General features: G+C 54.5%; 1 protein-coding gene across 1 annotated transcript in view; it reads right to left on the bottom strand.

Moving 5' to 3' along the window:
- The window catches only part of LOC144257291 (fibroblast growth factor 2), a 42,966-nt gene extending 20,825 nt beyond the window's left edge, over window positions 1-22,141 (bottom strand). Inside the window, exon 1 of the mRNA XM_077803494.1 lies at window positions 21,964-22,141. Within this exon, the coding sequence (XP_077659620.1) occupies window positions 21,964-22,141 (178 nt within the window). The remainder of the gene's footprint in view (window positions 1-21,963) is intronic.
- Window positions 22,142-23,994: the final 1,853 nt, after the last annotated feature.

Genomic DNA, 23,994 nt, shown 5'->3' with positions numbered 1-23,994 from the left:
GAACAGGGCTGCTGCAGGCCACCCCACCGGGGGTCATAAGACCCACAAATGCCAGTTCCCTCCAATATCTCCTCTGGCCCTTCTCACCTCAAGGCCTAGAGGGAGGTCAGAGCAGCCAACACAGCACAAGCAGCTGGGGACTGAGATGACCTGACCCTGCCAACAGCAGGCTGCCTGGTGAATGACAATGGGCCCCCCTCTGCAGCAGCAGCTGAGGCTGAGCATTCCAGAGGCTCCAGGTGCCCTGCAAGGTCACAGCAGAACAGCACACAGGAATGAAGGGGCCTTCCAGGCTTCACACAAACCCACCAGCCAGTGTCCAGAGAGCCAGAAACCCTCTTCACAGGGCCCTTCCTGGCCTGCTGTGTGGAGGTACCAGATGCAGGCAGGAAAATCCCATCAGCCTGGGCAGGGGCCCCTCTGGCCAGAACAGCTGCAGTACTGATGTCTGGGTGCCCTGGATTCCAGGACCCGCGAGAGTCCTGGCGCCAGCAACGCTGAGTACTCCTAAGTGCACAGCTGGCCCCCGCCTCTCAGACTCACCAACCCTGTCGGCTTAATGCTCTTTTGTCCCCCAGAAACGAATAGTTGGATAAATGTTTGAAAATGGCTTCTAAAGACAAGTTGCCCATGAAATTATCAATGGAGAACAGACTGGTGGTGGCCAGAGGAGGGCTGGGGGAGTGAGTGCAGCTATGCAAGGACCTGGGGACTCCCCGTGATGACGGGGCTGCTGTCTCCAGGGCCCTGTCCATCTTGGCTGTGGCTGCACTCCAGATGTGCCAGGAGTTGCGGTGGGGGAGTGGGTGCAGGGGGAGTGGAGTCTGTATTTCTCACAATGGCATCTGGGTGAATCTACAACTGGCCAGGTTTATCAATTTTTTTTTTAAAGAGAGAGTGAGAGAGAGAATTTTAATATTTATTTCTTAGTTTTTGGCGGACACATCATCTTTGTTTGTATGTGGTGCTGAGGATCGAACCCGGGCCGCACGCATGCCAGGCGAGCGCGCTACCGCTTGAGCCACATCCCCAGCCCTCATCAATTTAATTTTTTAAAAATCAGCCAAAAATCAGCCAACCTGCTCAACATCTTTACTTCTAGTTTAATAATCATTCTTTTAAATTGTGGATTAAGATCTACCAAAAAAATGGATGTGTGGGGACAAAGGACACAAGGGAAGTCCCCATATCTTTCTTTTAATTTTGCTGTGAACCTAAAACTTCTCTTTAAAAAAAAAATCTTTTAAAATGAATTGAAAAGTGGGGAGGTAATATATATGAGTAAAGCAGCTTGTGGTTGAAATTAAGAGCCATGAGGAAGAGAGGCGATGGTGTCAAGCTATAGAACACACACCCCAAACTAATGGGGCTTTCACTACTCGATGCCGACCAGGATTCGTAAACTTTATATGCACATGTCTATGACTGGTGTTTAGCTTGTGGGTCGCCAGTCAGAAATCCCTGGGTCAAAGGTCATTAACCTGGCCAGAGTACCCTGAAATCATAAGCAACTCAGAAGATCAACCAAAAATACAAGCCGCCTCAAGCAAGCACTTTTGCCACAGATCCAACATGCCCAAGAGAAAGAGAACCTCCTGATCCCAGCCTTTTCCTGGCAAATCTTTCTTCCTTTTTGAAACGCTTTTGGATGACTCCTGAGCCTGCGGTCTTACTCAAGCTCAGTAAGTGCCCTGTGCAGACAATACAACCCGCTTGGCTGGCCGCGCACCTCCCTGGGGTGAGTGCCAATTAGCTGGGCTGTTTGTGTTCCTGGCACTTCTTTCTGCACAATTCAGGCAGCTCCAGAACAGAAAACAGAGCTGCGTGTGTGTGCCCAGGAAGGGGGAGCAGGGCAGGCACGGGGCGGGTAAGGAGGCTGCCAGGGTGCCAGTTATTCCACGGCCTGTCCCCCAGTCATTCTGCCTGACTGGTAAAATCATTAGGAAAACACCTTTCAAAGCAGGCTGAAGACAAGAGAGTTTTATTTGACCCTCCTGAAAACAGCCCTGCAGCATGTCTCTCCATCGAGCCTTCCTGCAGCCTCCCCATGGAAAACCACGCCGCCCGCCAAGAGCTCAGCCCTCCGCCAGAGCTTCTGAGGCCCTCGAAGGGAAAGTTCCTCCACACCCGCTGCATGACATAGGCTGGCCCGACAGGAGGAAGCTGGAAACAGCGGCTTCCCAGCAAGAAACAGGCCCCATGGCTGGCTGCGCCCAGAATCAAAGGAATGAGCAGGAGGAGAGCAGAGGCAGCCTCCCCCAGAGGAGTGGCTGCCGGGAAGGGGGAGCTAATGACCTGGCCACTCAGACCTCTCAGACAGGGGCAGGGCCATGCTCAGCAGGAGAGTGCTTGTCTCTACCCGGGCAAGGCCGGGTCCCATCCCCAGTAGGGATGACAAACCCAGTGTGACAAGGACTTACCAAGTGCAGGGTGCACCAAATCCCGCCTGTGTCACAGGCCCCATGCACAGCAGGGCCTGTGACAGTCACTGCTGCCAGCCAGCCTTCCCACTGGTAAGTGGGGGAACTAATGTCCAAACAAACAAAGGCATTGACCTGAGACCACAGAAGTGGCCAGACACGGCTGAGGCATCACCCGGGTCCTCTGGGAACCTGCACAGATGGGAGAGGACACTGTCAGAAAGAGCGTGCTGCTGGGGACGCACATGACGAGAGGAGGCCGAGGCTGGGGCCACAGAGAACAGCCCCTTCAGTAGGATTCTGCATTTTCTCTAATTTCCAGAAGGCTGTTCAGACAGGTGTGGCGCCTGCCCATGATTCCAGTCTACTCAGGAGGCTAAGGCAGGAGGATGGCGAATTCAAGGCCAGCCTAGGCAGCTTGGTGAGACTCTGACTCAAAATAAGAAATAAAGACACTGGGGGTGTGGCTCAGGGATGCAGCAGCTGCCTCTCCTGCTCGAGGTTCCAGTTTAATCTCCAGTACGGAGGTGGGACATGTGTGTCCAGCGCGTGTGTCCCGTAGGGATCAGCTCCAGCCCTGTCTAGACGCCAGCTCCTGCGTGCTGCCGACCTCTGTCCTTCAATTCTGCGGCAGCCTGCTTCCGAGAGCCACTCGCGGCTGACCGTCTAGCCTCCTCCGGTGTTTTTCCACTCAGGGTGAGGGCTGCTGAACACGCTCTGATCAACTCCAGGGGCAGCTCTGACACAAAGCACCCTTGGCTGGGTCAGATCCTAGTCATTGGCCTCGTCTGCTTCTGAGGACATCATCAGCCCTTCCCCAAAACTGATTCTGTGACTCACTGGCAGAATTCGAATCAAGAATCTTTAGAGCTGGCCCTGAGAAATCCTCTAGCCCCGAGTTCCCATCAGCCGTCCTGACCCTTGCTCTGGCTGGGAGCGGAGCCTCGCTGCCTCTGCAGCACGTGGCTGCAGCCACCTCACCGGCCGTGCCTCACAGGTTGAAACGAGGTGAACCTGTGCCCTGACCTCAGCAGCAAGACAGAGCACAGCGCGAGCCGCAGGGATGCTGAGGGGGCAGAGCCACAGGCGGTGGGGATGGAAACCGGGAAGGGAAACAGTATGGAGGCCCCTCGAATCCACGGAAGTAGAACCCCACGTGGTCAGCAATCACATTACTGCGCACGTGTCCCCAGGAAATCAGGTGAGCACGTCAGAGAGATCCACCACAGCACCATTCACCACAGCCAAGGTGTGGAGTCAACTTAGGTCGCTGATGGAGGGATGGATGAACAAAGTCCAGCCGGATGCAGAGGTGCCCGCCAGGGAGGCTGAGGCAGGAGTATTGCTACTTCAAAGCCAACCCCAGCAGGCGCTAAGCAACTCAGTGAGACCCTGTCTCTAAATAACATACAAAACAGGGCTGGGGATGTGGTTCAGTGTCGAGTGCCCCTGAGTTTAATCACCAGTACCAAAAAAAAAAAAAAAGAGAAAGTCTACTGTATACAGAGAAAGGAAATGAAAAAAATTTAAAAAAAAAAGAAAAAAATACTATCTCTGCAAAATGGATGAAACTGGAGGACATTGTGTCAGGGGAGTCAGTCAGGCACAGAAAGACAATACTGCGTGTCACACGTGGAAGCTAAGAAGCTGGTCTCGCACAAGCAGTGAGCACAACAATGAGTCCCAGAGCCTGGGGAGTGGCTGGGTGGAGCCCAGCCGGGTGGGAGGAAGAGCCCTCTTATTCTACAGCACAGGAGATGACCACAACAATCAATCAATTCCAAAATCTGAATGTTCCTAATACAGAGAAAGGATCAGCATTTGAGGGGATAGATATACCAACCCAGATCTGGTTGATCAGCACACATTGTCTGCTTGCACTGAAATGTCACGCTGTGCTCCGTAAATATGTGCCATTGTCTGTCAATTAAAAATTGTTAAATGTGTTTTTAAAAAGAACCATGGGGACTGGGGATGTAGCTGGGTGGAGAAGAGCGCTCACCCAGCATGCACTAGGCCCTTGATTCAATTCCCAGCGCTACAAAAGTTAACAATTTTCAAGCAAAGAAAGTATGTCCCAAAGAAGAGTAAAAGTTATGCTATGACCCAAGAATTGGCTGTGGACCAGGGGGGGGCTGGGGGGGGCACCCGGGGCGAGAGGCTTCCCTTCCCCCAGGCAGCCCTCTTCCACTGCCCTCTCATTCTTCATGGTAAAAAGACAGAGTCAAGGGCTACAAAGCTTTTCCTAGTGTCACAACCGGGTAGCAGCAGTAAAGCCAAGAGCGTCTGGCCCAGAACTGACACTTCCATCCCCAAAGAGGAGCCTAAAACCACAGCCACCGCCTGTGTTTCCTGCCCTGATCCAGGAAAACCAGTCCTGCTGCTCCTCACCCCTCCTCCTCAGACTTGGAGCAGGCACGACCAGGGTGTCCAGTCCCCGCCCACGGTGGCCAGTCCCCGCAGCCTTCTGAACAGGAGCTGCTGCAGCAGCTGAAGCCCCTGCCTGTGCTTGGTTTGGTTTGGGTTTTTTTTTCTCTCTCTCTTCTTTCTGTCTTCTGCTTCCTACTTCCTTTCCCTGCCTGCTCCCCAACTTGATTTTTGTCTTCTGCTTCTTCCTAAAGGTACCCCGGGCTACACAAGAGGAAAACAAACGGTCACCTCAAGGGCGCGTGCCAGGCGGGTGTTATTTTGGAGGACTCTGGAGAGCACTGACACCGAGTCCTTGTACTTGGTGTAAGAGCTGCCCCAGCTAGACTGCTCCAGGACCCGAAACGCCCCAGACCCAGGAGTGTCCTGTGACCTCTTCTGCCTCCTGCCTCTGAGGTTCTGGTGACGTGCACAGAAGGGAGCTGCCTGAGGACCCAGCTCGCCTTCCACCTGGACAGCTGGGCCTCCGCCCCTGGAATCGGATCGCCCACCCGTTCCAGCACCAACATCCCTCCCCTCCCTGCAGCACTCGCCCCCAAGGCTGCTGATGCCACCGGCCACACAAGGCCAGCGAGAGCCCCCCACAGGGGTCCAGCCTCCTGCGTGTGGCCACCTGTGCCCTGGGGACAGGAAGCCCTGGGCTGGCCTTTCTCCAACCGCTCCTTTCCACTACCTGTGACACTCTGCCTCCCTCAGGCTGAGCATGGCGTCCTCTTCCTCCTCCTTGTTGGCACTCCACCCGTTGGTCACCGTCATGCACCGTTGGCACCCCCACCTCTCACTGTCAGCCTGAAAAACTTCAAGGTTCCTGTCAAAGACCTGCTGACAACCCAACCTCCAAGACCCGGCTTCCTGCAGCCCAGCAACCTGGCCTGCCAGCTCCGTCGAGCGGCCACCCCTCCAGCCTCGCCAACTTGGCCGGTCCTGACCCTCTCACTCACCCACAGGTCCTGGGCTCACGTTCTCATCCATCTCCTGCTTTTCCCCGCAGGCCTTCCCATGCCACGATTCTGGGTCCACACACCGTCTGGCTTCCTGGTGCGGCTCAGGGTCCCCGCACGTGACCAGCTGCCCTGGGCATGGGCTCCCGGCTTCCTCCTCTCCTCTCTGAAGGCCGGCCACCCCACAGCCACACAGCTCAAGGCTTCCCCTCCCATCCCATGAAGCACCTGCGGCTGGGGTCGCTCGGTGGCAGAGCACTTGCCGAGCACGCACAGGGTCCTGGTTCCATCCCCAGAGCCACAGAAAAGAGAAAGGAAGGAAAAAGAGGAGCACAAACATGAAGTCCCTCCAATTCCTACCCCTAAAGTTGAGGAGGGATGTAACTAAGGATAAATGAGAGTAGACTGAATCCTACCCCTTGCCCTAACCACGCCCAGCTCATCTCCTAGCGGACCAGGTCTGTCCTTCTGTAGCACTGAGCCAGCAACGCGAGCATGTCACTTTGTGTCATGTTGCTACAACGCTGACTCGCTAAAATCTGCGCACTTGGTGGGGTTCTGGCACGGCCCTCAGCTTCCAAACAGGGATGCCCCTACGGTCATTTTTAAAAAGCCACTTGCCAGCTTCAGGGTGATGAGACTGCCCAGGGTACAGGTAAGGGAGACCCACAGTGCACTGAGCTGCCCGCTCCTGCTGCCCCACAACCCACCACTCTCCTGCAGTCCAGCCACCCTGCAAAACCAGCACCCCAAATCCCTCTAGCTCTCCTGTTTTACTGGATTTCTCATGAGGCCAGACGCCCTCAGGCAAAAGTGCCTCTCCCTCTGCTGCGAGCCCTGCTGGCCATGTTCTGCGCAGGGCAGGAGGGTGCGGTGACAGAAGCAGACTTCTAGAAGCCCCGGCAACCGTGCTAACTCGCTGACCACAGCGCCCGGATCTTCAGAAATGGGCATGTGCAGCAGGCCACTCTGTGATGTGGGCAGGCCAGGGCCGACAGAGACCAGGGGCTGCATGACATTCCCGGCTGTGACCACAGATCTCCAGAACACGGACACCAGCAGCGAGACCTGGCCCCGGGCTAAGCATCGCCCGGATTTTCTTGGGAATTCTCTGTTGTCTCACTTAATAAGGTCCCTTCTTCTGGAATAGGATGGTAGTTTTGTTCTCAGAAATCCGAAGAAGTAAAGCTGACGCACACACAGTGAGGGAAAGAGAAGCCAGAGGCAGGAAGCTAGACTCCAGGTCTCCAAGCACCAGCTGGGAAGGCGCAGCAGCTCCTGAGGGCCTCCGAAGAGCTGGGGACCAGAGCCCAACCTACCCTGAGTGCTGGGCTCCAGAGGGGCTCGTCGGTGAGGCTGGGCCCCAAGCCTCTGGTGCTCCTGGAGGAGGAGCCTGCAGGAGTTGGCGCCTGGGAGTCCTTGGTCATGGGTTGTGCTCCTGAAGGGGGAGGGAACCCCAGTGGCTCCCCACCAGGATGTGCTGCTGCCCAGGCCCCAGAGCAACGGGATCACCAGTCACCAATCACACCTGAACCCTCTAAAACTGTGGGCAACATCCACCACTCTCCTGAGAAGTCGATTACCTCAGGGATGGGTCACAGTCGCGGAAGCGGCCAGCACACCACGCCAGGGCTCACTTTCCCTGGGACACTCAGGCCAGTCCCCATGTCCTGCTGACAGGGCCTTGTGATGCTTCACACTATCACTGTGCGGCCACGGTGCCAGACACCCGTTTAGAGGTTCCTCTGGATGTCTGTCGAGGGGTGCGGTTGTGGTTTGCTTTTGTTTTTGTTGTTGATAGACCTTTATTTTATTGATTTAGAGCCCCAGGCCCCAGGGGTGTTTGTAATGACATTTACATTTTCACTCACTGACTCAGATTGGCCTCCTTAATAAATAGCATTTCTTCAACAAAAGGGAACAAGAGGCTGGCCCTCTGCACGGCAGGGGGTCTGAGGGCAGGAGCCTCTGGCCTTGACCCACAGCAGCAGCGCTTCCCGAGGTCTCAGGGAGCCGCTGTGCCGTCACACAGCCAGTTTCTTACCAGGGACTCCCTCCACCCCTCGGCTGACCGAGCGCCTCTGCGGGTCCTGCTTCTCTGGAAAGCAGAGATGAAGCGGCTGTGCTGAGCCAAGAGCTGCTGGGGCATCAGGCCACCAGCCCCGGGACAGCTTCCCACACTGCAGGACCATCCCTGCGACAGGACTCCAGAGCCAGGCTGACCTGCAGGGAGCACTGTGCCAGGTGGATCCCGGTCCCCAGGGACACCTGAATGCTCCTACAGGCTGGTCCCCTCCGGGCTCCTGCCTTTGGAGAGGCTTGAGCTACCCTCATGTTCTGGTCCCGTCCCCTCCTGCCTCTCCCCGTCATTGTCCCAACAGCACAGGAGCAGTTTCCCAAAGAACACGGCTGTGTCCCTCACCTCAGAACCCGATAGGCTTGGGTTTAGATTTTGGGGTGCCTGCCTTGGAATGCACAGTGCGGAGCTGTGCCTCTGAGCCCTGACGGCCATCCCCGGGCTGTACTGAGCAGCTGGGCTGAGTCCATCCAGGCCTGTTCCTGAGGGGGACATGAGGAAGTCAGCCCAGGCAGGTGAGGTGGGCTCCTGCACCAGGAGCCTGGGCTGCCACTGCACAGCAGGCTCCAAGCCCACAGGTGGACACTGAGCCGGGGCCGAGCAGAGCCCCCACAGCTCTGCCCTCCCAAGACAGGACCTCTGACTGCCCATCTCCTTTCCCAGAGCCTCGTCTCCAACCCCTGCTCCCTCCTGCCCTGCTCAGTCACACACGGGGGAGGTCTCCAACCTCTGCTCCCTCCCCACAGTCACACACGGGTCCTGGCTTGGTTCCTGAGCCACTTCTCCAAGGAGCCCCGCGTGACACTGTCCGAGACACACAGCCGCCCTCACAGTCTCGTCTCATTAGTCACGTATTTTTAATGACTTACAGTGATGGTGCAGATTCCTGGGCGCAGTGACATTTCAGCACTCGGTGAACTGCAGGATGAACTGCCCTCGGCCACCACTGCCCCAGGCTGGGGAACACCTGCCACGCCTCCTCCCACCCTGCCCCACAGACAGCTCTTGTCATTGACAGCGGCCAGTCCCCTGTCCATGTCTCTCAGGAAGTCACCGTCAGCCCCAGGCTCAGGTGAACACCATCTGCTAAGGACATCTCACAGGTGTGTCTGGTGATACTATCCTGGACATGCTCTGGACCACGACTGGGAATCTGAAAAACAGCCTGATACTTGGCCTCTGTGTCTGAGGGAACCTGGAAGCCTGAGGCATGTCTGTGTCTCCTGGCGGGAGCTCCCCACACAGGGAGGGGGCACCCCACTGGCCTGAGGCAGGCTTCTGTGGGATCACCTCACGCTCCTGCCACGGAAGGAGTCACCTAGAGAGCAGGACTGTGTGCTCAGCACGACGGGGTGCTCAGCTCCCTTCAGAACAGGAGGCACCTGACGGGAAGCCTGACCCGCCTCTGGAAGCCCTGCCCCGCGTAGAGCCCGCTCTGCAGAGCCCACACCAGAAAAGCCCCGTGGCCCTGCACCCCACCATGGCCAAAGACAATTTCGGTCTGGGAAATATTCAAAGTAGGTGCAACCAGACAGACATCCCCTTTATTATTATTATTTTTAGTTTCATTAAAACACTCAGAGAATATCTGACCTTGAGAAACGTAACCTTCTGCAGTGTCTTCCAAGAAAAACCAGTCGAGGTGCAAAACGGAATGTGATTAGTGAAGGAAACTCTCCCACCACACAGGGACGTGGCGGTTGGTCTGCAGAAACTGATTCACAATGAACCTGGGCACGACTTTTTGACGCTCATTAGATGGCTGGGTCAACTGCTTGTTAAAAATGCTATGAGACCATGATGACCACTGGACAGCACCGTTTTCTCTTCATTTCTTAACTTTTAGATGGAAAGCACGCTTCCGATTATTAAGAGACAGGAGATAGCACATACAGTTTTAAGTGTGGGCTCCGCCTGGACATAGAACTCAGGCTGAGCCACACCTAGGGAAGCCAGAGGCCACATCACGAGCTTTCTGACCTTGGTGGGAATGTGATAGTGGGTGCAGCAGGAACCATGCTGCGCAGCATCTGCTGCTCTTGGAAACCACAGCCACCTCAGGCTTCCAGGCCATGGCCACGGCCACCACAGTGCGGAAGTGGCCTCCGGGCACAAGGTAACTAACAAGGTGCTGTTTACCAAGCAGGCCAGGGGGCTGGGTCCCTCCTGGGGGCCCCCTCCGAAAAGCTAAAGGATAAACCCCCTCCGGAAGAAAACGCCTCCTCTCATAGAGGGTCGCGGGGGGAACTGAAGGGTCCCACGGACATGCCGTACGCCCCTCGGCTCTTACCCCGTCTCTGCCAGGCCTCAGCCCCACCCATCCGCGGACGCCCTCACGGTTCTGGGAGCTGACTACCTAGAGTTTCCTCCCACCTCTGACCTGGGCCACGGCCACCCACCTGCTGGTCGGCCTCCTGCTCTGTGACCTGCAATGGGCAGGGCCTCCCCTGTGAGCCCTGGGGAACGGGTGCACCGGGGCTCAGAGGCTTTCAGCTCCGCAGCACTTTCCCCAGGAGACGCCCGACATGATCAACAGGATCTTGGGGAAGAACCATGTGGGACAAGGTACCTGCATAATCACTCTGGTGAAGAACAGTGTCCAGTTGACTGATGGGCTGAGTTGTTCCCGAAACACTCCATCAAAGCCCTAAGCCCACTGCCTCAGCAAGGGACTATACCTGGGGCATGTCCTCCACAGAGCGACCAAGTTAAAATGACCAGGGCCACTGCCCGAGTCCCATCTGACTCGTGTCCTCACAGGAGGAGGACATCCAGACACACAGACAACAGGGTGTGAGCATGAGAGGGTGGCCCTCTGCAGGACAAGGTGGGGGCCTCAGGGAACCAGCCCTGCCCACACCTTGGCCTTACACCTCCAGCCTCAGAACGAGAGGGAACACATTTCTGGGGCTTCAGGCACCCAGACTGGGGCCCTTGGTTGGGGCAGCCCCAGAGACCGACCCGAGGGGCAGTTCCGACAGTCGGGCCAGACGCAGAAGAGCGTGAAGGCTCAGGAGCAAGACCGACACGGGGGCAGCAAGGGAGCCCTAGAGGGACAGTCTGCCTCCTCGCACAGGAGACACCCCCAAACCTCTGACCAACTGACATCACTTGGTGAAGATTAAAATAAGTTCAGCCCCAGCACGTCTGCTATTTTACTTTTCTTTGTTCTTGGTTTTGTTTTGTTTTTTTTCTGGTTGTTGTTAAATGTTACATGGCCTCTCCTTAGATAGCCTGTCTCCAGTTTCCTGGAAAGGGTCTAACCACACTTCAAAAACATCCGGGCAGGGCTGGGGCCGGGGCTCAGTGGTAGAGCACTTGCCCAGCACAGGTGAGGCACTGGGTTGGATCCTCAGCACCGCATAAAAATAAATAGATAAATAAAGGTGTAGCGTGCTCGCCTGACATGCGTGTGGCCCGGGTTCGATCCTCAGCCCCACATACCAACAAAGATATTGTGTCTGTCGAGAACTAAAAAATAAATATTAAAAAAATTCTCTCTCTCCCTCTCTCTCTCTCTCTCTCACACACACACATACTCTCTCTTTAAAAAAAAAAAATTAAAAAAAAATATTCCTGTAGTTACTCTCTGCGTTCTCTGTGTGCCCCAGGGTGTTCTGGGCCCTAGCTTCAAGGTTCAGTCCATTCTCACTTATCCCTAGTTACATCCCTACTCAACTTTTGTATTTGCTATTTAAAAATCTTGAGTTCTTCAGAGAGCTACCCCTAAATATTAAAGGATTGTTTTATGCCAACTCATGACAGAACTGGTCCCTAAATAAAAGCAAGTGCCACAGTCAAAGGGGCAGAACAGATGACAGGGACTGTAGCTTTGCTGGGCGAGGCCCTGCCTCTGGGAAGAGTTTAGACCTTTTTTTAAAATCACCACTTCTGTTCAGATTTCTCCTGCACGATCCCAGGGAATCCTGGCCATGAAGCTTATTCTAAACACCAAGAAGGCTGAGGTGCAGAATTAATTACCTGCAGTCACAGAGATCAGGTTTTCCTATTTGCAAAATAAGACAAGATACCTACCTCATAAGTTTGTCCTTACGATTAAACGACAGTATCTGTAAAGCTGGCACAGAGCACACGCTCCAAAATTTCATTCATTCAATAAACTCCTTCCATGACTTCCAGGGTCCTGGGATGCAGTGCTGAAGGCTGGCCACCCCTCCTGCACACACAGGGGCTCCAACACCAAGGCCATCCCCCTCGCCGTGTGAGTGGGGCCGGACACAGCCCAGGAACACCTCAGGACTGAAGGCCAGCCTCCAAAGACCTGAGTGCCTGCTTCCTCTCTCCTCCCAGCGGGGCGTCTCTGTGCCTCACTACGTTTTAATCCCATCTCTGCTGAAAGTGGCTTCTCTGTCTCTTAGTGCAGGTATCACTCCCCGGCAGCAAGACTCTCCTGCTGGTCTCCCCTGAATTATATCCTCTCCACAGAGTTACGGAGCGGAGAGAAAGGCAAAACAAGGGAAGAACTCCCAAAACTTAGAAACACGCTCCAAACAGAATATTTCTCTTTCACTTAACTTTTATATGCCTTACTCCCCCAGAGAAGTCAAGAAAATAAAGGTGTAAGCCTAAGTTCAGAGACTAAAGGTTAAATATGACTCAGACAAAAGCTCTGCGAACTTGTTTCTAAGATGAAAAGTAGCACGAGAGTGGGATAGAGTGGGAACGAGAGAGCCACCACCCAGAGTCAGGACCCCAAGGTCAAAGGGACCTCTCCTCTTGAGTCCCCATCCAAGAAGTCATTCACCCAGTGAGCAAATGACATTTCCCAACATACACACACATGCACGCGCACGCACGCGCGCGCGCACATACACACACACACACACACACACACACACACACGCCGAGTCCAGAAAAAGCATGAGAAGCCCATGAGATGATGTTTGGCAGAATCAAAACGAAACTAGGCAAGAAGAGGGAAAATCAATAGGAAAAGAAGAATACATAAAGAAAGCATGCAGCAAGTGACGGGTTCCAAGGACTTACATGCGCCACATAGGGGATTTATATGGTAGTGGCAATTCTACCTCTAATTCAAAACACATCTGCTTGTCAAGTGATAGGCTTCCCAAAGTAACTTGTAAGGTGGGTACCTGACTCTCACTCCTCTGTTCCTCGTTTATGTAAGGACCACTAACACCTATGAATTGTTTTCTATTTGCAAAATGATTCAGCATAGAACAGACATCCAGCCTCGGCTCCCACCCAGCCCTGCAGACATCACATCACAAAGCCTGACTCACTGGGCCCAACACTCTCCACCCGGATGGGTCCTGCAGATTGTCCCCGTGACTTCGGCTCGGGAGGGGGGTGGGTGCTAACTGGTCTGTGTCCCTGCCTGCGTGGAGAAAGGTGCTAACAAGGAAGCCAGACAGCTCTCCGTTAACTTGTGGATGATTCACGGGTGCGAGACCCGAGGCAGAATGGCCTAGGATGAGGTGTCCGCCCCAGGCCTGCCTTCCTCACCTAGGGGACAGTAATCAGCCTGGAACCGCTCATCAGTTCTGGCTACAGTCACTGACAGACTGTTCAACAGCTTCATAACAGTGGCCACAACACAGCAACCCTGACCACGGAGCGTGTCGCCTCTGCTGCTTCCCTGGAGTACCACGGAGGTGTTTGCCACACGTCCCAGAGCCACCACGCGGCTGCCACACGGTGCTCCACGTCACCACGGACCCGTGCCGACTTACGTCGAGTCCGGCTCACTCAGCAAATGTGGACTGAACCTCCCCACGGGCCTCCTCTGTTCAGCACTGAGCCAAGGGCGCCTGAGAGCATCGTCAGCCCCAGACCCTCAGAGCAGAAAAGGGAGCAAAGAGCTCCTGCTGACCGTGTCCGAAACTTCTGTAAACAAAAACTCCAGCCAGGAACCTCCCAAACAACCAGAGACATGAAGTTGATTACCCAGCGGGTGTCCGAAGTTTAGACAGCACAGGGAAAGGAAGCGGCCCAGGATGAGGGAAAGCAGGGGCTGGGTGCGTGATCAGGACTGGGGTCAGCAGGGGACACAGGACACTGGCTCAGGGGGTCAATCTGGTGAAAGGCCAAGAGGGGAAGGCCACGAAGGGAAGGCCAGAGAGGAGAGCCTGGCTCACTGCCAGGTGCATGTGGAACACAGCAGCTTCCGTGGCCACTGTGTGCACGTGGACACGGGAACTCTGAGCGGGCCTCGCCTACCGAGCGCTCGCCCCGTGGTCCAGCTTAAGAGACACTCGGTGGCAGAAGGTTTCAGGCTCTGTGGAGAGCAAAGAGAACCTCGCTTCTCCCTGGGAAGGTAGCAAAAGCACCACAGGAGAAAGCCCAGGGGAGAAAGGAAGGAGGGGAGAGAGGGAGGGGTGAGGAAAAGGGTTTCCCAAAAGCAGGGTCACCAGGAGAGGCCCGTGAACCGGTGGAGAGCCCTGGGAAAGCACAGCTGGTGGCTCTGGAGTGTGTGGGCAGGGAACAGCGGGAGCCGGGCTCAGAGGTGGCCCTGGAGCAGGAAGGCCAGATAGGTGCGGTCAGGGCCTAGGCCGCAGAGTGGGGCCAGGGAAAGTCACGAGGGCCAGGAGCCCTGGACTGGGAGTCCGCACCCACCAAGAGGAAACCAGCCTCCAACCACTCGGGGCGCCCAGAAGAATGACCTCCTGACCCGTGGAAGGCCGCCAGGACGGGCTCCCGCTGAGGAACGGCGCGAGCTAGTGCTTTACCCAGTCACGCTGCAGCCGTGGCGGTGAGTCTGTCCTTGGGGCAGCAGGAGGCAGAGAGGACCAGGACAGACAGACAAGCAATGTTCTGCTGCAGGACGGTGAGAATGTAACAGAAGCAAGACCAGCTCTCCCTGGGGGCCGGAGAGAACAGACCAGAAGAAAGAGGAGACGCAGGAGAGCCCACCCGGTGAGGGGCAGCTGGGCAGGGCCGGCAAGGCCAGGAAGGGACAAATGGGAAGCCATGGAGCTGCACCAGCAGACCACAGCTCTCTGAGAAGGCCTCAACCCGAGTGGGGAAAGAGAGAGAGAGCTGAAGAAGGAGGGAAGGAAGGAAGGGAGGGAGGGAGGGAAGTAGGGAGAGAGGGAGGGAGGGAGAGAGGGAGGGAAGGGAGGGAGGGAGGGAGAGAGGGAGGGAGAGAGGGAGGGAGGGAGGAAGGAAGGGAGGGAAGGAGGGAAGTAGGGAGAGAGGGAGGGAGGGAGAGAGGGAGGGAGGGAAGGAGGGAGGGAGGGAGGGAAGGAGGGAGAGAGGGAGGGAGGGAGGGAAGGAGGGAGAGAGGGAGGGAGGGAGGAAGGAAGGGAGGGAAGGAGAGAGGGAGGGAGAGAGGGAGGGAGGGAGGGAAGGAGGGAGAGAGGGAGGGAGGGAAGGAGGGAGAGAGGGAGGGAGGGAAGGAGGGAGAGAGGGAGGGAGGGAAGGAGGGAGAGAGGGAGGGAGGGAAGGAGGGAGGGAAGGAGGGAGGGAGGGAGGGAAGGAGGGAGAGAGGGAGGGAAGGAGGGAAGGAAGGAAGGGAGGGAGGGAGGGAAGGAGGGAGGGAAGGGATGGAGAGAGGGAGGGAAGGGATGGAGAGAGGGAGGGAAGGGAGGGAGGGAGAGAGGGAGGGAGGAAGGGAGGGAGGGAGGGAGGGAAGTAGGGAGGGAAGGAGGGAGGGAAGGAGGGAGAGAGGGAGGGAGACAGGAAGGAAGGGAGGAAGGGAGGGAGGGAGGGAGGGAGGGAGGGAGGGTAGTAGGGAGAGAGGGAGGGAGGGAAGGAGGGAGAGAGGGAGGGAAGGAGAGAGAAGTGGAGACACAGGATTCCAGAATCAAATCCACAAAAGAATGGAGTGCATGCAGCATACCTGTGCAGCATACCTGAGGTCGTCACTCGGCGGGACGACAACCCTGAGCACTTCTCAGAGAAACCAGAAATCCTGACAGAGTTCTAAGCAATCTTTCCTGAAAAATGACTGTCTTCCTACAGGTCATCCTAAGTAACACCAACAGCCAGCTCTAGGGTTCCCAAAGGCTCTGAGAATATAACTCTGTTGTACCCAACTCTTGGTAAGAGACTGCCCAGGGTCTGAGTGGACACGTCCCTGTGTGGAGAGATGGAGCCGCCTCACCGCAGTCCACAGAGCATGGCCCAGGGGCAGCTGGAAGGTCCGCAGAGCAGTTTCCATCACGGGCTCCTGCAGTGAGCCCAGAGCCCTCTAGGATACCTGTTCACAGGGTGGAGCAGCAGCTCCTACCCGACGGTACCAGAATCTTCTCACAGTGCCAATCATGACAGAGAACAGTCCACTCACAGGACCAGCCTGGGTAGCACTGTTCCTACAATCCTTCAAAAAAGAAACACTTCTTTCTGGGCTGATTTGTCATTCTTTAATTATAAATTTTCATTATAAATTAACGTGCAGCTTAATTATAAATTAAACCGGGATCATTACTTTCAACAGTTCAGCTATACCTGGAATATAACATTTAATATTCATATAACCTCATTTTGTTTTACCTCTAAAATACCTTGAACACCTGTGAACCTTTCATTTCAAAATTCTAGCAGCGAATTCAACTTAGAAGTTAACTTGGAGACGTCAAAAACCCTTGGAAATTGTTTTACACAGCTTTTTCGCTGCTGTGACTAACAGACCTGACCAGCACAACTGTAGGGGAGGAAGAGTTTATTTGAGGGCTCACAGTTTCAGAGGTCTCAGTCCAGGGAAGGCCGGCTCCACTCCCTGGGGTGAGGCTGAACATCATGGCAGAGCATGTGGTGGAGGGAAGCGGCTCACATGAGATCAGGAAGCAAGAGAGAGAAATTCTCCTCTCCAGATACAAACTATATCCCCCAAAGCCACACCCCCAATGCCCACCTCCTCCAGCCACGGCCCACCTCCTCCGGGTACCCCACAGTTCATCCCACCAGGGTCAGTTCACTGACTGGGTTGAGGCTCCTGTAACTCAGTCATTTCTCCTCCAAACCTTCTTGCATGGTCTCACACATGAGCTTTTGGAGGACATCACATCTAAACCATAAAGAAATACACCTACTACACACGCACACAGCCATTCCAGAGGTCTATAAATGGTAAGTGTGAAGGTGACACTGGTCACGAAGGGTGACAGAGGATTACACACAAGTTGAATGCTGAGTACCGGCTGCCTGTTGCCACCAGGCTCTCCAAGTCTCTCCAACTAAACCCATCCAACAGGGGTTCAGGATAGGGCCAGGCTGGCCCCCGAGAGCCACAGTCAAGGGCTCCCTGGAGGACGTTTCTGGGAGTCACCACTGTGAGTTCATCTCCTCAAGTTCCTGGTCTGCAAATGACCTAGTTGACAGGGTCTCCCTGGCCTAAGTTATTACAGAGAAAGTTTAACAGGAAAGGACTCAAAAAAGCTGGCCTAACAGGGGTTACTCCAGGGAAGGCCGAAGGTCCCGGCACACAATGGCCTTTCCTAGCAACACTCTGCTGACAAGTATCAGTCCCACTACTTTGCCAAAACCCAAGCGGTGATGAGGTGCTACTGCTGACAGTGATGGAAGAGCAGACCCCTGATCTTGGAACGCAGGAAACGGCAAGCTCAAAAGTAACTCACAAGACACCTGTAGGAATGGCAAAGGCCAAGCAACTGCTGGCTTGCCCTGCCCCCCATCTCACCCAGCCCCGCCCCCTCACAGACGTGTGCTACACACCAAGGGGCTCAGGAGGGGTGTCTGGAAAATCCAGAATGCTGGTCAGGAAAGACACACAAACACTGGGGCACACATGCTGCCACACTGTGGACGAGGCTCCTGCCCTTGGGAACAGCGGTGGCCACAAGTGATACCTTAAATGGCCTTTGTTAGCATCGCTGACTGCAGTTTCTCAGAATCAATAAGTACACAAAGTCAGTTTTTGCTTATAATGCATAAAGAATGGTTGTTTTGTTTCTTACAGCTGCAACATTTTATTTCCAAATTAAAACTTTAAAAGTATGGCCATCAGAGTAAAACAGCATCATTAATCAAAACGGGGGTCTCGGACGACCGCCCGGCACTGTGGGGGTCTAGCACCGTCGAGGTCTCTTACATAACGGCTATTTTATAACCACCAGCAAGAGCCCTCAGGGCAGGTCGTGAGGGCCGCTGCCTTCCCTGGGCTGAAGTCACTTGGCACAGAACGCGTCTTAAAGACTCCAAGGTGTGGTAACATCTGTGACTCATGAATTGTCCTTTCGTGGCTGGACCGATTACGTGATTTCCAGCATTAAAAACGCTATTAGACTCTGACTTCATTTGTTGACTACATACAAACAGTATTCAGTAAGCATCATGTTCATTAAGGCAAACTAGGGGGATCACCTAGAGAGATCACCAAGGAAGGTGAGGACGAGTGTCCTTAAACCAAGGGTCCCCGCCGACACGGGGCAATAGGAGAAGGTAAGGTGGCTTTGCCCAAAGGCAGAGCCGGAGGAACCTGGAGCTAGCAGAAACTCCCAAGGGCTGGGCAGAGCAGCACCTGCCCCATCAACGGCGCAGGGAGGCTCTGACTGAAGGAGGGGAGCAGGAGGGTAGGGAGGCAGGACCAGGTGGGCAAGAAGCGGGCAGGAGGTGAATCCACAGGGGAACTCAGACAAGGGGACCCCTCCTGAACTCAATCTCCAGGTGAGCTGGGGGTCTGGAGCTCCCTTTGAGTTTCACGTCCCGTGATGTTATGAACTGTGTTTCCTGGAGCACGTGTAGTGTCAAAGAGAAGGGACTCGCCACCCAGGACCCCACCCCTTCCCCAGGCAGGAGGGGTAGGCCCTGGGTCTCTCCAAGCCTTGATGTCCTCCGGTGCCTGGAAGCAGAACAGTGTGAACGGCAGGCAGTCACCTCCTGGGAGAAGCCCAGGGCAGATGTAGCCCTTCTGAGTGCCTCGTTTTTGGCCTCTAGGAGAACATCTGGAATAAATCGAACGCTAACATGTGCCTAGGCAGCATACATTCACCCACTGCTGCAGCACGGGATGGACGTGCTGCTTGGGATCAAATGTTCTCTCCTGTGTTTGCTGCCAGCTTCGCAGCTTCAGAGCACCCCCAGTACACTACACGCCCATGGCCAGAGAGGGGGCCTGCTGAGATCCAGCAGCCACCCGGACAGCCAAGGGCAGCACACATGCTGGACTCTGCAGCCCTTTGACCTCTGCTTCTATCAAGGCTCAGTCAAATGAAGAGCACTGCAGGGCGGTGGGACCAGCCAGCAAATGGAAATACCCAGAGTGACTCCAACTGATTTCAGCAACACGGAGCAGGGAGACGTGTGTGTATTGGGTCTTCTCCTCCTTCTCTGTTTTCAGTTTCCCTGCCCCACACCCGCACCCACCAGGCACCCACCATTCACACCACAGTCTTCGAAGCAACCCTGTCCAAACTCCACTCCTGCTCTGTCCTGGGGTAAGAACTGCACTCATACTTCAAGTTCAAAAATGGTTAAACTCGGCCATTAGCATTTTAGAAGATCTGGGCAGAAAGTGTCACGTCAAAGGAATAAATCTCCAAATGTCAGGTTTTCAGATCAATGAGACAAAACACACTGAAGAATGGGGCATGACATTCGGGTGAGACCATTTTTTTTTCTTTGCTGGAACTATCCTGTGCGTGAAGTAGGTTCAACCGCACTCTGGTAGCTCTACCCACCGTCCAGGGGCACCCTTCCAGGTTACCACAACTACAGACTTCTCCAAGCATTGCTGAATGTACCCTGGGGGGCAAAATCATCACCCCACCATCGCCACGCCCCATTCAAGAACCACAGTTAAAGTGCAAATGAAAAGCCAAGCCACAGTTGGGAAGAAAACCTTGATGGCTGTTTTCCCAAGTTACCCTTGGGAAATGTGGTATGCAGTTCAGAGCTGCCCCTACTCACAGTGTGTATGTCCTTTTACTGTAAAGAAAAGAGCTTCAGGGGCTGGGGCTGGGGCTCAAGCGGTAGCGTGCTCGCCTGGCATGCGTGCAGCCCGGGTTCAGTCCTCAGCACCACAAACAAACAAAGATGTTGTGTCCACCAAAAACTAAATATATATATATATATAAAATTCTCTCTCTTTCTCTTAAAAAAAAAGAAAGAAAAGAGCTTCAAAGAAAAAACAATGCAGCAGAGTATCCAAAATACTCTAGATGATAAGAGTATTAAAAAGAGTATCGGGCTGGGGATGTGGCTCAAGCGATAGCTTGCTTGCCTAGCATGCGGGGGGCGCTGGGTTTGATTCTCAGCACCACATAAAAATAAAGTAAAGATGTTGTGTCCGCCGAGAACTAAAAAAGTAAATACTGAAAAATTATCTCTCTCTCTCTCAAAAAAAAAAAAAAAGAAAAAAAGAGTATCAAGTGAAGCCCCAATTATGAACCTAATCTGAGGAATTCTGCTGTTCTTTAATCATGAAACATGCTTCTTAAGCAACAGATACTAGAAAAGAATAAAACTGAGACACCTTTGCCCATCAACTGAGCCAGCCCAACAACTTCAGAGCAAGCTTAAAACAAAGGTAACTGGTTGCTCAAGTAAACGGAACAGAGCAGTGCTAACCCCTATATGAAGTGACAAGCAGCTTCAGTTTTACTGAATAGTGGTTCAGCTGTTTAAAATATGGTAGGCCCGAAAAAAAAAATTGATGACCTTCATCTTCTACTGGTTGCTATTTTGGAAGCAATAAATACCCAACTAATACTAATTTATAGTTTCATAGAAGCAAGAGATTCTGGTGTGCTGTTGCACAGTAGCAATGAGAGAAGACAGCAATGTGTTGCCCATTTCACAAAGCTATAAGAGAGGATTTTGGAAATTTTTACCATAAAGAAATGGCAGGTGTTTGAGAGGTAGAAATGTTTGACTTGATTTAAACATTACACAATTTTTATTGCACATATACTGAAACATCATGCCACCACAATTTTGGTTTTTTATGAGTTTAAAAACTTAAGTATAAAGAAAAGACAGCAAATCTACAAGTGCTTTTCCCATTCCTGTTTGATGGTCATGTTTCTCTTCTTCCTTCCCCTCCTTCCTGAGCATCTCAAGATAAAGGCAGGGCTGCTGGGCAAGGGAGCTGGGGAACTTGCTGCTCTTTTCTGGAACCCATAAAGGAAGGAATGCAGGGACCAGAGCTTTGAAACAGATGTCTTACCTATTTGCAGAGGGCTGTTTAAAACGGATTCCAGTCTCTTCTCTCTCACTTCAGATCCCAAGGGTTGTAAATTATGCCCTTTTCTTCCTACTTTCTCTTAGACCAGAGGCCCTCCAAGTTCCAGGCAGTGCCCAGGTCAGCACTGCCTGGAACTTAGTAATGAAGGTGTTCAACTGACCCTCGCTGCAACGTGGAATTCCCGGGGATGGGGTCCAGCAATGGCCTTATAGCAAACCCTCCTGGTGATTCCCTATGCACCCTAGAGTTCGACGACCACTGATCAGGCCAATGTTATTACTATAAGCACAAAAAGATCCTTTTCCCAGAGAGCAGAAGTGTAATTCTCATTTCATCCTCCAACCTAGGCAAGGGTAGATTAGCAGCACTCCAAGGAGAAGGACCTGCTCAGGGGTTAAGTGCTGCTCAAGGTCCCAAAGATAACGACTTGGGGGTTACGCTAGGGCTGTGCACGTCTGTTCATGGTTGAATAAAAGGTCTGTCGCACTTATGAACAAAGTCCGGAATCGTTTTTATCTCTTTTCGCTCGGGCTCTTTCAACGTTCATCAGGAGGGAAAGAAACCTGCGCGGTCGGTACTGTGCCAGATGCCTCGCGTCTCACTGAGTGGGAACGTGACAGCAGGATGTGGGAAAGGTATTTTCCCAATGGAACACACGTAATCCTGCCCTAGTCCCTCGGGTCTGGGACCCTGGGACCACCGCACGCACCCGAAAGGAGGCAGTCACTCGACGGGGACGCGGCCGGCTCCCCCGCGGGATCTCCTCTCCGCCTCCGGCATCGCGACGCCACCAGGGCCCGCGAGGGGAGGGGCGCCCCCGCTCGGCGCAGGGGGACCGTCCACTCGGGGAGCCCGCAGCCCGGCAGCTCGGAAAGAGGCCACCGACCCAGGAGGCGGGAGAGGAGCGGGCGCGGGGCGCGGGCAGGGAGGGCGCCTGGACGGGGACGGGGACAGGGCCGGGACGGCACTCACTGTGGGGGTCGCTCTTCTCCCGGACCCCGTCCACTCGGCCGTCGGGGTGGATGCGCAGGAAGAAGCCTCCGTTTTTGCAGTAGAGCCGCTTGGGGTCCTTGAAGTGGCCGGGCGGGAAGGCGCCGCCGCCGACGTCCTCGGGCAGTGCGGGCAGCGTGGTGATGCTGCCGGCTGCCATGGCCCCGCCGGGGTCCCTCCGGGCCGCCCGGGCCGCCGCAGCCGCCGCGCCCCGGGCCCGGCCCCGGCCCCCGACCCGCTCGGCCCCCCGGCCGCGGCCCCCCAGCCTCCCGTCCGGCGACGCGCGGCCGCGGGCCCCCAGCCTCGGGCCGCCGCGCTGTCCCGCTGGGTCGCCGCCGCCAACGCCGCCCCGCAGCCGCCCTGGGCCCCAGTGCGCCGCCCGCCCCCGCGCACGCCCAGGCGCCCGCCCCCGCGCACGCCCCCTGGCTCGGCTCGGGGCGGCTCCGGGCGCGCGGACACGCAGGCGCGCGACCCGCCCGGCCCCCGCCCGCGCAGAGGGGCCCCGCCGCGACTCCGCACCGCCCAGCGCGCGGCTGGACGCCCGACCTCCGTGCGCCCGGCCCCTGGGCGCGGGTTGCCCGCTGGGTTTCAAAGCAAAGCAGCCTCTTCCAGCCAAGAGGGAGAAGGGTGGGCAGCGGGGAGCCGCCCCCGACACGCGGGATGAAATGCTCAACTAACGCGGGAGACAGAAAGGCCAGATTTGGGGGCCCCCGAGCTGCCCAGAGGAAAGGTGCCTTTCTGTTCTGTTTTGTTTTAATTAGTTACACTAATTAATGACCTTGGTACGATGACCTTGACATATCATGCGTTTGAGTCAGATGGGGTATAGTATCTCGTTTTTCTGAGGCACAGGTTGCAGAATCACATTGGTCCTGCAGTCAGTATAGGCACACAGTAATAATAATGGAAGTTTCATTCTGCTGTCCTTCCTATCTCCCCATGCCCTCCCCTCTCCTCCCATCACTTCTCTTTACCCACCGTTAGCTTCAGTGGAAGTGGTAACATGAGGATGGACCCTCGTCTCCACAGCAGAGTGTCAGTGTCTTAACCCGGGCTGCCATTTGCCCTGGCTAAAGTGTTAGGCATTTCTTGGAGACAGCATATTTCCTGAAGATCCCAAACTACAAAACTGAAGTTCGTTGCGTGTCGTGGTTTTCAGTAGCAAATAATGGGTTCTGACACGCAAGTCACAAAATGCAGAACACTTACAGGTATGGAGTGCCACCACATGCAAAGCATTGGCAGTGGCTTTGGGCAGAGGCAAATCAGATGGAATCTTCCCCAGGCACACCCAAGGGGGTAAGACAGGGCATCAGGAAGCCAGCAGGAAGCCAGCAGGAAGCACCAAGGCTGCCATGCAAGATCCAGCACTGTGGCTGCCACACAGCTTTCCCAGAAGTGGGGGATTTGGTGAAGCCTCTAGAAGAAGGTGCCAATATTTGTTCCTGTGGAGGAACAAGTGTCAGGGACTATGCACGACCACCCCTCTATAATGCAGATGATGAGTTTGGGTTTTAAAAAACTTTTTTTGTAGTTGTAGATGGAAAGAATGCCTTTATTTTATTTGTTTATTTTTATGTGGTGCTGAGCATGGAACCCATGCAAGCTAGGCAAGCGCTCTGCCACTGAGCTACAGCCCCAGCCCAATGAGTTGGATTTTAAGTAGATCTTTTTACAATGAAAACAATGTATTCACTCACTGATACAAACAAGTCTATTGAGGGTCTGCATACTGCCACTAAGTCCTCAGGACACAGCAGGGTGTAGGTCAGAAAGATCCATGCTCCAAAGGCACTTGGGTCTCACAGTGGGACAGAGACTGAGAACCATTAGAAAGAAAGAAAGAAAGAGAGAGAGAGAGAGAGAGAGAGAGAGAGAGAGAGAGAAAGAAAGAAAAAGAAAGAAAGAAAGAAAGAAGTTACAATTGTAGATAATGATAGTGATAGGGAATTGCTAGTTGTTTCCATAAATATAAATGATTCTCCCACCCCCAAATGATCACTATTAACATTT

Source organism: Urocitellus parryii, chromosome 10 (genome assembly GCF_045843805.1).
Source record: "Urocitellus parryii isolate mUroPar1 chromosome 10, mUroPar1.hap1, whole genome shotgun sequence".
In the NCBI taxonomy this organism is placed as follows: Eukaryota; Metazoa; Chordata; class Mammalia; order Rodentia; family Sciuridae; genus Urocitellus; species Urocitellus parryii.
Note: the sequence above shows the minus strand (reverse complement) of the source record. Positions and strands in the feature narration are given on the sequence as shown.